The sequence below is a fragment of the Nannobrachium achirus genome (assembly GCF_963921795.1).
Source record: "Nannobrachium achirus genome assembly, chromosome: 23".
NCBI lineage: Eukaryota > Metazoa > Chordata > Actinopteri > Myctophiformes > Myctophidae > Nannobrachium > Nannobrachium achirus.
The window spans coordinates 22,348,597-22,367,770 of NC_137830.1; the positions used below are offsets into that span (position 1 = coordinate 22,348,597).

Here is a 19,174-nt window from a genome sequence, read left to right on the forward strand (position 1 = left end):
GCAAGTAGAATAACAACACGTCAACGCATTTCCTCTCAAAGCGGTTAACTTCAAAATAAGAGCTCCCTGTAATTATGATCAAGGCAACTTTCAAGTCACGTGAACTGATTTTATTTTTAAGTCTAGTTACAAGTAGTAGGAAGTATGATCTCAATAAGAAGTACATGACAGTCACAGACCAGCGCTCTCATACCGCTCCACAGTAACTGGTGTGATAAAAAATATATATATTTTCGACGGCTCGACTCAAACAATTGGCGTCGATTCCGGGGGCTTAAAACGATGCAGTCGATTCGTCGATGTTTAGAGGACAGCTCTAGTTTTATTACCTTAATAAACATTGTCATAAATACTTTATGCTTCCAGTCACTATGGTCCCATTTATTTAAAATGGATGATAGAACAGTGTGTACCGTAGGGGGGCGTGGCTAACTTGATTGACATGCTCCCAACCAATAGCATGTATTGACCCAACCCCCACTCGTTCCCAACCAATAGAATCCTGGTACCATTTCCATTTTCAGGACAGGATGTAGAAAGATGGTGGCATGCACACACTTGCTAAATAGGCTTCATTTACCGTCTGGTGAGTAATATGGGCATAGCTTTGTTACAGTCTATGCTTTTCACTCATTGTCTCAGTGAAGGGTTGTGGACAGTTCCGAAAGTGACATCACCGGTAGGCAGGTTGGGTCAATTCAAACAAAAAACTTTCTTTTTTATTCATGCAAGAATGATGGCTTTTATTTCAGCATGCTAACTTTCCAGGAATAGAAAATCTACGGTTTTTATTAGCTCTGATTCCCCAATGATGATGTCACTGGTAGACAGGTTTCTGAACTGTCCACACCCTTCGTATGAGTAGCGAAAAATGGTACCATATTATGATGAACATTAGTGAGGAGGACCAATTATATGAGGATGAAGTGGCGAAGGCGAAGTGGTCCGTAAAATGTTAAAAGACCTAGACTAGACTGGTGTCCAGTATGTAAAACAATATTTATGTGCTGTGTTGGGCTGTGCTCAGGCCAGGGTAATCATGTGTTTAGTTTTAGGTAATCGAGTGCCTTACGCGCACCAAGGCCCGCCCCACTTGATCATGATTGGAGGAAGGCCCCCGCCTGTCACTTACATGAAAACTGAAACTCACTTAACCGACCTTTAAACGTGGACAAAACAAAGGGTAAACATGTGGGGGAGGCCAGGTGTAAAGGGGTCAACAGGGAGTTTACCTGAGAGCTCTGCAGTCAGGCTGTCTGTGTCTCCATACTCAAACTCCAGGTTAGGAGACTCCATAGAGCTCTGTGGACCAGAAGTAAAACACAGCAGTGAGGGAGGAATAGAAAAACGCTCAGTTCATCCACACTCTACTCATAGTACTAAAGGTGCTGTTATATATATATATAGGCTATATACTGTATATATATATATATATATATATATATATATATTTTTTTTTTATTTTTTTTTATTTTTTTTTTTTTTTATTCAAGATGTATCTATTCTCGAAATTACAACTGAGTGATTTACAGTGTCATTATAGAAACAATTCAACATCACTACTGTGGAAAACACACAAAACAGAAAACATTACATCTAGAAATTGAAAAATAGTAAAAGCACATATTATGTGGCATATAGAAACTAAGACCAAATTAGGGGTTTGGTCACCAGAGATCTAAAACGATTTAAAGGTACAAGAGTGGTCAGTTTCAATGTACTCTGCAGATCATTCCATGTGGTAGGGCTACAGAAGCTGAACCAAAGTCTGAGTTAACCGTGGGCACCTTAGGATCTGATATATATATATATATATATTTTTTTTTTTGTGAACACGATTTTATTAGGGGTGTTCCAAACACGTTTTTTTGGGGCCGATCCCGATCCCGATTTTTACGATCTGCCGATACAGCTACTGATTTGGAAACGGAAAATATTTAACCTTTGCTACTATAGCATGTCTTGTTTGAATGGAACAAAATATGTTGAGATGGGGGTCCGCGGTCAAATAGATATAATTCTAGACAGAATCCTTGACATTAAAAACTTTGAGCACCACAGGTAAAGAAACATGTTTTTTTTTAGAAAACCATTTAGAAGACATGTTTTTGTATTTTTTCAGGTTTAACCTTAAACAAATTACTTTTTTCTTTAGATTACTCACCCCAAGGAGACTTGAGTTCAATGATAGTTTTTTTGTTTTTGTTGCATTCCTAAGCCAATTACAATAAATGTACACCCTTTGATTCTGGATGGAGACCTAAATGCATTTGGGTCTCCATCCGGAATCAATGAGCCTACAAAGAGTCTCCTCAAATTATTGGCTTTGGAATGCGACAAAAACAAAAATATGATTGAACTCAAGTCTCCATGGGGTGAGTAATCTATAGAAAAAAAGCCATTTTGGGGTGAACTACTCCTTTAATGGGTTAACTCGGGCTTTACGGTTATGGTTAAAAATTATGTCCTCACAAGTACAGTACTGAAATAAAACTGTGCGTGCGTGTGTGTGTGTGTGTGTGTGTGTGTGTGTGTGTGTGTAAAGTCACCCCCAAGGCTTTACTGTAATGAATTCTGTGGTTTGATAAGATTATGTTTAGCCTAGCGTGCCAGTGCAGCTATTTGCATAATGATCTAATACATAGGGAAATGCAAATAACTGCAAGCAAGCTAGCTGCTGCAAGTTCACGTAGGAGAGAGATTTAGAGATTTTTTTAAATATTCTCAAGGTGCTTACTGTATAAATCATTTAACCTGCAAAACACCAAACGGAAAGCAACCTAATCCAAACAGTCAAGATGACAAGCAAAGACACGTGAGTTGGCTAACAGAATCCAACTGAAAACAGATTCTTTTTTTTTTTCAATTCAATGAGATAGCGAGATGGGTAAAAAATGACTGGCGAGGGATGTAACAAACTATTATAGCCCTCAATCATGATGAATTAATGTACAACTCCTGCAGCTCTGTGTGCACGGCTCACTACTAGCACATCATCACTTTTCAGGAAATGGAAAGAAACATAAGCTACCGGCGTCTCCCAATGATAGTTATAATTTAGTCACAGGATCTTGTTGATGCTTTTCATTTATTCAATATTTATAAAAACTCACATTGATTCAATATTTATAAAAACCAACAGAGAGACCAGCTTTTCCACTTTCATTTTTGAACACTCTCAAAAGTAGCAAAAAGAAAATAGTAGGTCTAATAGGCCAACAAAGCGTCACATCCTCATACTGTAGCTCGGCTGTTTCTTCTACTTTTGTGCTGCACTCTTTTAGGGCATTAATATTACAGGACACACACACACACACACACACACACACACACACACACACACACACACACACACACACACACACACACACACACACACACACACACACACACACACACACACACACACACACACACACACACACACACACACACACACACACACACACACACACACACACACACACACACACACACACACACACACACACACACACACACACACACACACACACACACACACACACACACACACACACACACCCCGAAGGAGGCGACTACCTTTCTATGTCCAAAACTGTTACTTTTCAGGATTAAAAAAAAAAGAAAAAAAAACATGTCAAAAGTTGCAGATCTACAGTGCAAGCTCTAAATGGGTCGCTTCTTCACGCCGCGTTTCGAGCAGATCTGCTAATTTTGGTGCTTTTGTGTGACACTGTATGGTCAAGTAGGGCATTCATTAATGTATGAAGAAAAAAATAAATGAAAAAGGTTAGAATATAATGGATGTAGGAGGTTTCTTCCCGACAGCAACGATAACCTCAGGCCAACTGGAACCATTCAACCAGGTCCAATTTGTACCATGGCTTGGGAAGAGCAATGGGGCTTAAACCAATTGGACTCTTATCTCATCATCTCATCTGTGCAATTATAATAATAATAAAACAACAACAGGACCCTCTAGGCTAGGGAGAACAGATGACCCATGCGATGAGCCCAGGACGCAGATGGAGGGAGAGACCTGTTGCTACATCAGAGCAGGTGCTGTCATTTAACAATTTGTTGCTGTCAGACAGAAAACTCTTATCTCCATAATAACTTTTTTGTTCTTTTCATAAATGAACACCAAAGGCTACTTGATCACACACCAGCGTCACACAAAAGCATCAAAAGTAGCACATTCGAAACGTGGCATGAAGCGACGCGTTTCAAGTGTGTAGATCTGCTTTGCAATATTTGAACTTGAATCCTGAAAAGTAAGAGTTTTGGATATATTAGGTTTCCAGATAACCCTAACCCTAAAGGCCTGCCCATAGTACCTCCGAAATGTTCGTTGAGTTGGACTAATTGTGGGCTCGCCTGAAAGGCGAGCACACTTTAGATATTGTCATTATTTATCTATCAGGCAGGCAGGCATATAAGTTCTCCTCAAAAACTTCGGTATCTTACTACTCCTACATACTTAGACAGAAAATGAAAATAAAGACATCAATGTGTTCAGCTTACTGTGGCGACATGTGCTATTATTTTTTACAGCAATCGGCCAAATGGTGGCGCTGTAGGAAGCCTTCGAAAGTGCAAACTTTGAACAGGTAGAGCTCATGCTCTGTTTGAGGTACAGCCATGAAACATGTATACACGTATGCGTCTCCTCATGCCGAACAGCTTTTATGCTCTGACTTTTGACCTCTGACCTTTAGATCCCCCAGAATTTTGAATAATATGAAAAACTGTAAAAATCTATCTCCTCCTGGGATTTTTGCGTTACGCGCACAAAACCTTTTTCACATGAACTTTGGACCAATACGGTCAAACTGTCTGGTCGGATTTCTTTTAAAGTGAAATATATTTTTTAAATAATTCAATCAATATTGCGGTTTTGTGCAAATTATTCTTCTGCCTCTAAATCATACATGCAAAGTTACACGTTCATGGCATTTGGCAAAGATGTAGGGGGTTAGTCAAAGTATCTCTGAAACCAATTTTATTCCAATCGGCCAAAGGGGGGGCGCTATACCAAGCGTTTGAATATTCAAACTTAAAACGGGCATAAGTCATGACTCGTTTTGTTTGAAGACATGCAACTTGCTTACACGCGTGCTTTGACTCAAGCGGAAGACATCTGTGTCTTTGTTAAGTAAGCTCCGCCCTTAGATTTTCCGCCATTTTGAGCAGTTTGTAAAACGCTTAAACACGTTTTTATTCTGGAATTTTTGCGTCACATGCACAAAACTTTTTTTTACATGAACTTTGGTCTGATATCTAAAGATCTGTCTGATCGGATTTGTTTTAAATTGAAACATTATTTTTTAATAATTCAATTAATAATGTTTTTTGTATAATTTTTTTTATGCAAATTATCCTTCTGCCTCTAAAACATACACACAAAGTCACATTTTCATGACGAAATAGTGTAGAAGGTTAGTTCAAATATAACTGAAACCAATCCTACCCCAAATGGCCAAAGGGGGGCGCTATATCATTTTGAGCAGTTTGTGAAATGCATAAAACCGTTTTTATTCTGAGATCTTTTTGCAATTTGCATGGAACATTCTACACACAATCTAAGGACCTTTATCTAACATGCCGATGAAGTGCACACAAAACATATATAAAATAATAATAATAAATATAGCTGCAAGCAGCGATAAAGTGGCCAAAAACACCTCAAATCATGAACACAGCCTGTGATTTGCGTGAAATCTTGCAAGCACATTCCCACTAAGTCAAGGAACAGATGCCACCCTTCTCACATTGACCTGTTATAGCGCCACCAGCGGGTCAACTTTTGCATAGTCTCGCGTGGCCAGACTGTTGCCTCCGCGATTTGGTCAAATGCTCCCGGCATACAGTCTGGCAGACGGAAATAGAAACGGTGAGTGCGAGATAAAGCGGATGTGACGCAACCGCTCCCTTAGTGCAGTAGCAATAACATGTCCTACTGGAAGCGTTATGTCTCCTTTCAACATTTCTGGGGGCTTTATTTTGTCTTTCTCTGGTGTTATTGGTGTCACCTTCATGATGTTTTCAAACGTTTCATAAACTATACACTCATAACAATAATAGGCAGCTCGAATGACTTTGTCTGAGCTATTGTGTTTCTGTTATGTTTCCAGTGGGACTACAGTTCAGTGCAGCAGTGGCTACTTCCGATACTCGCCGTTCGGGAGCTGCTCTTCCAGACTCTATATAGCATTCGGAGATTGTGGAATAGTTGTCTGGCTACGCGAGACTAACTTTTGCATAACACATTTTTGATCATGCATGCAGCGTCCAATTGCGTCAGTAACATCAAAGAGAGCACTGGCTGCGATCTTGACATTTTGTACTTTTATAGCCATTGTTTTTTGGCTTGAAGCGAGCCCACAATTGTTTCGAAGGAACAATATTTTCTAGTTCGGTCTAATGCTTTTCAGAAGTCGCGAGTCACGTCATTTTGTAGTCGAACCGGACCTTTTGACCAAAAAGTTCAGTTTCGGTCAAATTATGGACAGGCCTTAAGTCTGAGAAGTCGGATTTATGGGCAGTCCCCAGGTTTCCACCCGACAGAGACGACTTACAACAAGCGTTTCATTCTGAAGTGCAGCGCTCGACTCTCCAGTTATTTCTGACTGCATGTTTATTAACACATCTACTGCCCTTTAATCTGAAGGGATGCTTGGTGCCTTGGTGTCGCGCCGCTTTCTCCGTAGGCCGCCGCTATTATTTTGAAGGGCCGGAAGGGGGTTGTTTTTGTTTTTTTGGATTATCACTTGACGGCAACGATTACGTCACCTAGTCACATGACAGTGTGAGCCCAGAAGAGAAACATGGCTGCGCCCAGCCCGAGTCTATTGTGTACAGTATGCACTATGCAGACCACCCTTTGTATAAAACTGTCTCTTTTGAGTAAATGAAGTCTCTTTATGGGCCTCTCAATGGATTTACTATGGAGGACGTTCACTTCGCGTGCACGCCCAATGCGCGTTGTAAACAAATCGCGGACATTACCGATGCTGGCGGGACCGGAGCGATGTACACTAAGTAATTATACCTTTACTGTAAATACAGTAAGATTCACAGTCCTCACCGTCAATGGCACCATGATTTTAACCCTTTCAATGACGGTGAGGATTGTCAACGGCAGCAGCCAGGCCCGAGTTTCCCCGAGTTATTTCAGTACCCCCAGGATGCCACGGCCCGAGTTTCCCGAGTTGGCAGCCATTTTGAAAAAAAAAAAGAAAAAAAAAACGTTCTTTCCCCAAAAAATGCCTAAAATGTATTAGGCATGATCGCAATCACGAAATTGCATGTTTAGCCCCATAACAAACACATCTTTCAAAATGGCAGCAATGTTTGTTTGTTTTGATTCACTTTAAAGGCTTCCATCTCATGAATGCCTGAACGGATTTCCAAGCGGAAATTGTTTGAAAGCTGTGAAAAAGTACTACACATATGGTGCATGATCTAGGCATGGGCATGCACGATCCGTGCACTAAAAATGTATCCGTGCACTAGAAATTTAGGAATGTGGCATCCTGGTACTTGGCGGCCATCTTGAAAAGGCAATGAATGAGTTAACAATATTATCACAATATTCAAAATTATGCTCAAACCTTAAAATGACACTTTTGTTAACCACTTGAACCCCCAGCATCCCTATTCTGGGACAAACGTTCGCCAAAAATATCCACATCTACAAGCTCGCAACTCACTGTGAGCTTGTAGATCTGCTATTTTTGGTGAATCGGTTTGTGTGGAGTGAAATAAGAGCGCAGTGAATGTGCCATCTACAGATCTGTTTAACCAGTAAGACTCCCTAATCAGGAGATAAGCGACCGTCAGGGTCGCATGTATACACAAATTGGCCTGTAAGTGGCATTGGTTCCGAGGTTAGAGATACTGTGTAGCGCTTTGTGTTATTTGTGTGCAAAAATGGCAAAATATGTGTTTTGCAAAAATTGCCCAGATGGTGGGGCTAGAAGAGGCCCATGTGCAGGTAGATGTGAAGATTTTAAGTGGCATGTATGCCTATGTGTAGGGGGAATGTGCATGGCTAATTGCAAAGAAAAGGCATACATGTTCATGATTTGTGGATTTTTTTTTTAAAAGGGAGCAATCCAGCAAACTTTAGAAGGCAATCGTAGCCTATCAGGAGGGAATATGGGGAATGGTACAGATGCATGTTGCTGACATGAGTTGCGAGATAGTGTGTACCACTTTGTGTGATTTTTAGCCAAGATCAGTAGGAGCAGTGTCCATTAATGTTGTCAGCAAAAAGCAGCCTCATGGTAGCGCTAAAACAGTGGCATGTGAGAAATCAGGGGCGGAAGTATAGAGGATTTAAGTGGTATTGAATTTGCAACTCCACAAAAGCGAATTCATCCTGGAGTATTTAATCATTAAATTAATAATCCGTGATAGGACTATTGTGAGTGTTTGTTATCATCCCATCCCTAGACCTCTGCCTCAGACATGGGTGATATTGTTCAAACTGATGTGGCTATCGAGAGGCATGAGAAGATGACGTTAGACATCTCAACCCAGTCCCTTGTCTCACTTGATCACTGGTCGCTGTAACAACCCCCTCCTCTCCCTCTCCATTTTGCTGTCTCTCTCATATTCACCGTCTCCGTCTGACTATCTGTCCTGGTTTTCCCTCTATTTCTCTCCCGCTTTCATTAAATCTCCTGCCACCCCCTGTCCTGTTCCTTTCGCTCTCTCTGCCTTGGAGGGATTGTTGGGGACGTGTCATAGTTTATATGCAATCTGAGGGGCCGGTGTGCTCGCATAAACATGTGTGTGTGTGTGTGTGAGAGTGTGTGCGCGCGCATGTGTGTGTGTGTGTGTGTGTGTGTGTGTGTGTGTGTGTGTGTGTGTGTGTGTGTGTGTGTGTGTGTGTAAAAGCATAGCACAGCAAGAAAAGGACCTTCACTGTGCAGCAGAAGCAAAGAGGCAACAAAGGAAGAAAAGATGCACCACTAAAACACCTCCTCGAACTACAAACCATCCACAAATGCCCAAATAGCAATAGCATTTGTGGATCAGGGATAACCGGACCCACCAACCGAAGGACAATCATATGTTGGACTTATAGTGATCGTCGACGATGATGATGGAGTGTCATGGGAAGCCCAACACAAGAGTCAATAGCAAGAGCAGAAGTAATGCCAACCACGTAGGACTGACAGGCTTATGGCATTTCACTAATAATTGTTTAATTTGATTGAATTGTGTTTCTGTCATTGAAAATTAATCATCATGGAAATGCACATTTCCGGTTGGCTTTTAGGCTTCGAATGCAAAAGTTGCACGGGGCACTCATATGGCAAATAATATATTTAATTTAACTTTACACTGGAAAATATTAAAAAAACATTAATAGTGGAAATAGCGTTGTGATGCATTTTGAGCTTGTAAATCTGCCATTTCTACTATTTTAGAAAATGTTAGAAAAGATGGGATTATTTTTTACCATGGAAATGATTATGGCAATTATGACAGTTATGCAAAATATTATTGCAATTATCCCAACTAATTGCTACTTGGCGGTTATGTATTAATTGAGACTGTGCTCATCCAACAAAATTAATGTATGTTCCTACTCCTTACAAATGAGGCACCATTTAAAAGGCAAATAAACAGGCTTTCCTATGGTAATAAAAGCCATTGCCAAAAAGCCTTGTTACAACAGGGAAATAAACTACCAAGACAAATTTGGAACTTTACTGTAATCTCTCTCTCTCTCTCTCTCTCTCTGGGCTGTGAGATATGGCCATACCTCAATATTTATGCCAAATATCTCAATAGCTATACAATATGACATTTCAAATTCCACAGACATCTTGTGTTGTGTTTATGGCGAACTACAGACAGTTGCTTCCCCACTCAAATGCCCTTTCCTGTCGGGCAACCTGAAAGCAAACTCCACTCTGCCCGAACGTTCTATTTACTTGCCACAGGCGTGTTTACTGTAGACTTGAGTAACCTAATTAATTTGGCCCAACAGACTTTCCAGCAAGTGGGTGAATCTGCAGTATACGTGAAGTGACACGGATAAAGCTTGACAAGGTTGGGAACGTGAGTAGCCTACAAGGCTGTAACGGTAGTAAAAGTGCTACATGTCATAGCTAGTACTATGCCCCCACCCACCAGCCACCATACTCCCCTAAAGACAACCCTCCCCCACAGCGAGCAGGCCATGCCCCCAACCCACCGTCGCTGTACAGTTAGCTACGGGGTCAGTATGCTCCAGTTCCCTGGAAAACATATTATACTGTAGCACACACTGACACATACAATGTTCACCTCATCTGCTCTGAGGGTGAATATAGTGCAGTGGTTCTCAACCTGTGGGTCTGGACCCCCAGGGGGGTTTTTGCTTAGTGTGCAACATTGTTTTCTCAGTGTGACAGTAAACAAACCAACGTACAGTATTAAAGGGATATTTCACTTTCGAATAAAATAAACATTAAAGAATATACCGTATATACAGTATATAATATATACCAGTAAGACGCCTAAAGGCGAAAAGTGACCTCGCCCTAAAGGGGGAGGTCGCGCCAAAGAGATTTGGTTCCCCTGGCATCACAGGGATCTCCATATATGGCGATAAAAGGGATTTGGTTCCCCTGACATCACAGTGATTATATATTGGCATTCACAGAATGATATGGACTCACATCAGGGATCTCCATATATGGGCATAAAAGGGATTTGATTCCCCTGGCATCACAGGGATCTCCATATCTCCATATATGGGCTTAAAAGGGATTTGGTTCCGCTGGCATCACAGGATCTCCATATATGGCAATAAATGGATTTGGTTCCCATGACATCACAGTGATGTCAAAGCATGATGTCAGATTGTGAGAGTCAATCAACACAAAAGACAAGCGTTACCCATACAGACAGACAGCTAAGGTCAAGATGTGACGGTTCTGATAGTAAACTGTGACCCACGGTCGCAATAAAATAAAATGCGGCCCCCTTGCGCATTATAGAAGGACATTCTAATGCCGCCGTTGTGGTGGTCCCGGGCACCCTAGGCTGCAATGCCAGCCTGACAGCGCGCTGTGGGTTTGTGGGCTTCGAACTTGTAGATCTGCTATTTTTGAAAAGTTGTGAAAATGGGTGCAAATCTTTGAATATATCTATTTTTTAAGCGAACATTTGCAACTCAAACTTTGCTTCTGGGGGGTCCCTGGAAATGTTGGGGTTCCTTCACATGAAAAGGTTTGAGCACCACTGACATAGAAACATAGGTTTTTCAAAAAACCTTAGAAGGATTTGAAATATTCAATATAGCAGATAATTTGGTGCGACACCCCTGGTTATATAAACACAACAGATTTTACAGTGCTGGCTGTCAATTCTTCCTGGTGTCCTGGTGTCTTCCTGACTCCCCACCATCACAACAACAACTAGAAATGCACTCTGTCAAGGTGCCAACTTGCTCATTGTGCACACATAGGCCACGTATGGCCTACTTGTGTGCCAGCAGAGCGCAAATGACGTGTGCTCACCACTGACATAGCCAGTGGACATCACCATAGAGCATCGCAGTTGAAGCCCCACCCCGTCCTCACTCTGGTGTCGGAAGTGTTTTCCGCATTCATTTCTTCCATAGACATTTCATAAAGTATTTATTTAAACGTTTTTAAGCCTTGGACAAAGCCACCTCGGCTGGACAATATTCTCATTTTTTTGAATGCAAAGATTAATTACAAAGCTGAAAAAAAGGGCAGGGTACAAGACTGTGTACATCATTATTTTTAAAATTGCGGAAACTACACTCCCAGAATGCATTGCGAATGACACTTGTTTCCTGAAATATAGCCCTTAAATCACGCTCAGTTTAGTTATCCAGGCCAGCATATGACCTGAAATGTAGGGATTGTCATCCTTAACATAGTGCATCATATTTGTAAAAGAAAGACACTCGCTCACGGAGTTCTGCTGAAGTACAATAATCTGCCAGGCAGACAGGGGGCAGTAGCTACTTCCGCGGTAACCGCAAGATATGTGAAAGAAGAAGAAGCTAGACCAATCACAGACGTCGATCTCACGGGATGTACATGTTTAGCAGTATGGGAAATGCAGTTCTTCTCCGTGCGAACATGATTAAAACGTGTTTTTACTAAAATTAGAGTGATTGCATACATACTTATAGAACCATTTTACAACCACCAGCCTAGTGGTAAGTGTACATTGAATTGCTACGACTTTGTGGCTGATAATGAAAAACCCTATGGTGAAAATGAATGGAAAATGGACTTCCGACACCTCACTGCGATGCTCTATAGGCATTACCAGGAATGCTGAACCCTCATTGGCTGTTAATGATGACCTTGCCAGCAATGCTGGTCCCCGATTGGGCTACGGGGCTTAAACACACACAGCTACCTACCTACTTACTGTACCTACGCAGCCGAACGCAGTACTTGCGTGCTCTGCTGGCGGCGCAAGTAATAATCACCACTTCTCGTCCTCCTTGTTGAGAGCATACCTGCCAACACCCAACACTCCTGGATTCAGCACAAGACTCTTGTGGATTTTTACCCTTTCTCCTGCTGTGCTACTGAATTGTACTTTCTCCTGAAAATAGCCTCAATTTTGGACAACTCAACCCAGACTCTATGGTAAAAGGGCTTGCCCATGGCCATTACACACCTCACACTGATACACCTGTGTGTAACGCCCGGGATTCGTACCTGGGTCTCCCGCATGGAAGTCCAGCGTCTTAACCACTAGACCAGAGGGAGACCATGCATTTATTAAAGTCACTGATTTCTAAGTGAACACTAGTGAATACCAATTTAGGTTTAGTGAATGATAACTAAGGGAATACTAAATCAGTGATGCTATATATAGTGAATACTAACTCAGGGAATACTATAAGTGAGCCAATGAATAGGCTATATTGAATAGGCCTACTAAGTCAGTGAGAGTGAATTCTAAGTCTTGCAGTGAATAATAGTGAATACAAAGTCAGTGAATATGGCTAGATAGTGAATACTAATTCACAATACTTTAAAGGAGCTATAGTCAACGTTTTCATTGTAGGGCCGACACTTTGTTTACATCCTAGTCTATAGACTAGAATGTAAACAAAGCGTCGGTCTGACAATGGCCAAAATGATTATTTTATCATTATTTTACACTTTTTGTGGTCATTTTTGAATAGAAACACATATATGAAGCTTATTTTTTTATAAAATATTTTCGAAAAATTATTTTTATTTTAGCATCCGTTTTTCAAGAAAAAGTTGACTATAGCTCCTTTAAGTAAATAATTGGCTAGTAATTGGGGCACCCCATCCATCCCCACCAGAAAATCTCCTTGATTTCCACAGTCCTAGGTATAATGTTATACGGTTGATAATCAGGGGAGCTTATAAAAGGCTACTAGTAGTGCGTTTATTTATACTGCTGGTACTGCTGCTGGTACGTTTATTTATAGCAGCAGCCGCTCAACACTTGGCGCTGACGCCAAAATAAGCTCGTCCTTTCTGTTTGTGGCGGCCGGTGTTGAGCTGCCTGCATGCTGTGAGTGACCGAGGACTGACTGCTGGTGCGGTGTTAGCTCGGAACCACTCACTCCACGGAAAGGAGCTATTGCGGTGTATACAACCGGCCATGCATGCGGCTCAATCCTGAAAGCTACCCAGCAACACACACACACACACACACACACACACACACACACACACACACACACACACACACACACACACACACACACACACACACACACACACACACACACACACACACACACACACACACACACACACACACACACACACACACACACACCCCTCCTCGCTCCTGTCCTGTACCCTGCGCGCACACACACTGCCACGATAACCATTATGGTAGCGATAGTAGTATTTATTTTATTTGTATTCTTATTTAATATAATGTTTTTGTTTTGTTTTTTACCTCAGAGTCTCTCTGCTGCTGTTCCTTGGCCGCATCTTTATTCCCTCTCGAAAGCAGAGGTCTCTGGCCGTTGTTGCCGTTAATGTTCAGATCATTAATGATGGAAGCAGGTACCTCCATGATCATATCTTCATCTTCTCCTCCTCCTCCGCCTCCTCCCCCTCCAACCTGCATCGTGTTTGCTGTGGTTTCGGTTTGGAGTCTCGGTCAGTCAGTCAGGGGAGCATTCCGTTGAAGAAGCAGCGACCTGGACTCCACACACTGACACACACATACACACACACTCTCACGGTGGCTGTCAGACTGAAGTGGAAGCAATCGGCTCAGCTGTCCACTGACTCTCTCTGTTAGGTCTCCATGCAACTTGAGAGACAATCTCCGCCTCGGTGCGTTGGATTGGCTGCCTGGCCGCCGCTGCAGCCAGGGAGGGCGGCCGGGGGCGGGGTTAGGAGTGGGCTGGATTGGCTGCAAGGTGAACTGGTCATGACCTACACTTCTACTACAGCAAGCAAATAACTCCAGGCACCAGGGCCGGTTCTAAGGATTCAGGTGAGGCTGGCTACATACATTAAGGTGAGGCTGGCTACAGTTAAGAACTTTTGTTCTTTCAGAGTTCTTGGGGGAGGCGGGGGGCAGAGACAGCACAATTAATTCCCGATGGAAGTCACATGGTTTGAAGTCCTTTGCAAGTCCTTTGGTGTTCTAATGACTTGCATAGAACAAGCACAGAGCAAGTTGTAGGCGAGCAGTAGGGGGCAGACAAGCTGCACTTGATAAGACAGAAGGGCAGGGTTCAACTGCCAACCAATGGGACAGAAAGGCCATGATGCAATCCTACACAGCTATGTTCACTTGTAGTCTAAACTCCACAGCAGCAGAGCCTGTCTGCACTGCAGTGACATGAAACCTCCATTTCAGAACAAAAAATATTATAAATAAATTAAAGTTAAGTGTGTGTCACAGTAAACATTCGACAATAACAATGAATATTACAAATATTTCTTTACATGTCATACATAGTGACAGTGATGCCTACACAGATGCAATTGATTAAATGTGCTATTCATAAGAAAATGTAAGCTTTTTGTCATTTACAGTGGTGGAAAAAATACTCAAATTCATTGCTTAAATAAAAGCATCAATACTAAAACATACAAATACTTTGTTACAAGTAAAAGCCTGGAATTCAAAATGTATTGAGTAAAAGTATTAGCGTTGGCATCAGAATGTACTTCAGAATGTACTTCAATGTACAAGCTCACAACGTGTCGCATGGCGGCACGCTGTGAGCTTGTAGATCCATTTTACGTGTCACCAAAAAGCAGCAGACTGTACTCTGCCTTCACCCGATGACAACTCGCGTGCGTGTGTGTGTGTGTGTGTGTGCGTGTGACATGTGTGTTTTCTTTCGGGCAGATAGGCTTACAGGCGGATACGGGCATCGGCATCGTTAAATGACAGGTGTCACAATGTTACAGTAGCCCTGATTGCCTGATTTATTACTGACAGTGAATGGAGCAGCGTGTGACTGGCAGGTCACAACACCTGAAAAAATCCACCTGGCCAGCACAGTATTCAACTGGCATTAATTATTCTGTTGCGTCTTGTGTGAGATCTTCATTTTATTAATATTAAAATAATAAAGCTAGTTTTTGGATAGGGAATAGGCTACATGACATAATGTAATACAAAAAAATAATAAATTAATTAATAAATACCCCCTTAGTGGTTGTGGCCCTAAGCGGCCTCTTTATATTGTTTATAGCAGGAACCAGCGCTGAATAACTCCCCATCTAATAATGTTGGTGTTGTCCAAAAGTTCCTTTGATTATCATTAATCTGCTATTTTAATTTGTTCTGTCCCTGCTAATTTTCTTTTTTAGCTTTTAGTCTTTTAACATTTCTCTTAATAAAGTTGTTTATTACTTTTTTTTTTTTTTTTTTTCAGTTTAGTAAAGCAACTTTGGGTACCTCGAAAAGCGCTATACAAGTCTGATGAATTATTATTAAAATTATTTATTAAAGTGTAAAGTGAAAATAGCCGATCTACAAGCTCACAACACTGTGAGCTTGTTGAGCTTGTAGATCTGACATTTGCACTACTTTTGTCTCATGTGACACTCATGTATGATGAAGCAGGGCATTCATTTAATAAAGAAAAAAAAACATGAAATATGAACATATGATGATAGCCTGCATGGCTCCAGCCTCGGAATCGCTGTAGAGCAGGGGTCTTCAACAGCGGGTCCTCAGAGTTTCTACAGGGGGTCCTCCAAATCTTTGTGATAGAAACGTTTTTTCTCCTTGTTTATAATAACCATTTGAACCTGTCCATATTGTGAGAACTTTAGCCAAAAATAGCCAATCTACAAGCTCGGCTATTTTCGGCAAAGATGTTTGGTGCAAGAGGGGAAAAAGAGCAGACTAAGTACAGAGTGGTTAAATATCTAAAAACACACATTGAATCCAAAATACACAGATGATTGTGTTGTTGTCAAACAATAAAACTACAGTATATGGAATCTATGAAAAGGTTGTGGGGGTCCCTGCTTCAGCGCTCTCTCAACTATGGGGTCCTTGGGCTGAAAACATTGAAGAACCCTGCTATAGAGTGAAACGTAATGAAAATTCAGGCTGAGTGTCAGGCTAGAGATATTTCTGCCTGCTCGGCTGCTCCCCATCTGTTTGGGGTGAATGTAAAGGAACACTTTATATGAATTATTTAACTTAATGAATGCAAGGCAAAGCTCAACCATAAACAATTTAATGCTCTGAAAACAATGTGAAGGAATAGGCCAACGAAAGTGAGAAAGAGACTAAGGCACATGCAGCAAAACCTAATTTGGTTGTTTACCACAGTGGTTCTCAAAGTGGGGTCCAGGGACCCCCAGGTGTCCTTGAGTGAGTTCCAGGGGGTTCCCAGCTAAATGATAGTTAGGAACCAAATGAGTGTACAAATGTGTACAAATGAAACCAAAAGGACCCTATAACGGGTCCATTTGTGCACTCTGAGGAGGGTTGTGTGCATTTGCCACAACAAAGATCTGGGCCTTATTTGTATTTTGTCATAATATGGAAGCAGTGATGGAAGAAGTACTCAAACCTCGGTTCGAAGTGGAGCGGTGAATCTGAGCAGCAGTGTGTGTGTGTGTGTGTGTGTGTGTGTGTTGCGTGCGTGTGTGAGTGAGTGGTGAGTGTGCCTGGCCTGCACAAAACAGCGCCCCTCCTTTAACTAGTGTGTTGTGTGTGGCCACTCAAGGTATTGCCAGGCTACGGACACGGCCACCCAGCCAGCCACCCACCCACCCACATACCCACGGACATACCTGTCTATTGGGAGCGCTTTCACCGCTCCAAAAATACCTAAAAATGGTACTGAATAGTACTCGAGTAAATGTATACCGAGTTACTTTACACCAATGTATGCCAGTGTTATGTTATGTGGTGGTTCACTGAAAACCAAGTTGTGAATGTGGCAGTATTATGAGTAATGAGGGCTTGGGGCTTGAGCCCAAGTCATGTTTTGATGACACAATGGTTATGATTAGAGTGTGGTTACACTAATACCACGGTGTGTCATCAGGTCTGATTTCAACCCTGCCCCCCAACATCATAACTCTGATATGGTTGGGAAAAAGCAAAAAAAATAAAACAGTTTGTGGTCTTACTCTTTCACAATTCAGTAGAATAATAAAATGGTTCCTAAAGCTTGAAGTACTGTTGCTAGTTTGGGGCTTGCTTCCTAATGTTTAAATCAGTGGTTCTCAAACATTTTCATGTAAAGGACCCCCAAATGATTATGTATTTGTCCACGGACCCCCATCTCAAAATATTTTGTGCTAGGGACCCCATACCGCTCTCGTGAGCTTGTAGTTCTTATATGTAAAAAAAAAAAGAAGAAAAAAGTGACTATTCTTGAAACATTTTACCACACAAATCTGACACAAAATATTTTCAGATCGTCATCTTCAAATAGCCAAAGTCTATTTTAAAGTGCTTGTGTGGCCTTGTCACTTCTTTTGAGCTTGTTTTAATAGACCTGATTGCTCATTTTGCTTGCAAAATCTGGCAACTGCAGTCTCTGGGCATGTAGTAGTGCAGGGATGATTTCTCCATTCTGCCCAAGGCACCCTCAAATAGCTGAACCTGTGGGACACATTACAAAAAGGGCAAGAGGGCCAGTTGATGAAATGACAACATAAATGATACTTGATAACGTCTGTCTTTCATTGGCGCCTTATGTTGTCTATCTAGACAGCTGACACCGTTTTCTGTCAAATTAAACATAGTGGTATTGAATTTGCATGAGATGGTAAAGTGAAAGCATCCGTCCATTTTGGGTTAAAGTGATTTTTCTCTGCATCAACTTTTCAGCGCTTGCTGAGGATCTGTGCTGCTGCTCTGACTGAGTGCAGTTTTCCCTTCCTGGATTATTATTCATGTAATACTAATGTAACTAGGCTAAAGATAAGATAATAACTTAATTCTGTCTTTAAAAAATGTTTTTTTATTTTATTATTGTGATGAGCCTGTCAAAATTGTGCCACAGGCCGAAGTGGCCTGCGGGCCTGAGTTTGAGTATCACTGGTGTAGTGAGTGTGCTCGACAGTGGCTTGTTTTACCTGAACACATGCAGCTCATCTTAAAAATATTGTGCGCCAGCAGATGTTTCAAAAGCTGTAGGGCCTGAACAATAAAGATAAAGTGACAGACCGCAAACAGTATTTTTAATACATCTTTATTCATTAAGATTACAGATAGTTTTTTTCTTTTATTATTATTGCTCATCATCTACCATTATCACTTGCAATATTTAAACAGTAATTTTTCTTAGACAACTTAAACATGTTTTTTTGAGAATTTTGCCAGCTTGTACTGAGGATTTACAACAATAAATACAGGAGTTGATTCGGCTCGGGTTCCCAGACGACTTTTTTTTTCTTTCTTTTTAGATTTTTTTTAAAGAGGTTGTTATACATCTGTATACAGTATATATATATATATATATATATATTATATGATGCTGGTGTTATCCCCCTCCCACCCCATGTGACGGTCGGCCCTTTTACTTGTCCCCGAAAGAGGCCAACGAAATGTAAATCTCCCCCTAACGCACAGGCTAGGATCCTGAGCTGAGGCAGCCGTTAAATGAAGCAACCGAGGGCTACAAAACAGAAGACTAACCCACAGATAAAACATTTGCACACCCCTAAATTCACCCACACCCACCCATGTACTCATTAAAGCCTGA

General features: G+C 41.5%; 1 protein-coding gene across 1 annotated transcript in view; it reads right to left on the reverse strand.

Moving 5' to 3' along the window:
• LOC308308801 (striatin-interacting protein 1 homolog) overlaps positions 1-14,097 on the reverse strand; it is a gene marked incomplete at both ends in the record, with an annotated part of 74,313 nt that extends 60,216 nt beyond the window's left edge. Inside the window, 2 exons of the mRNA XM_080754253.1 lie at positions 1,233-1,302; positions 13,924-14,097. Coding sequence (XP_080610379.1) covers positions 1,233-1,302; positions 13,924-14,097 — 244 coding nt within the window. The remainder of the gene's footprint in view (positions 1-1,232; positions 1,303-13,923) is intronic.
• Between the last annotated feature and the right edge of the window lie 5,077 nt (positions 14,098-19,174).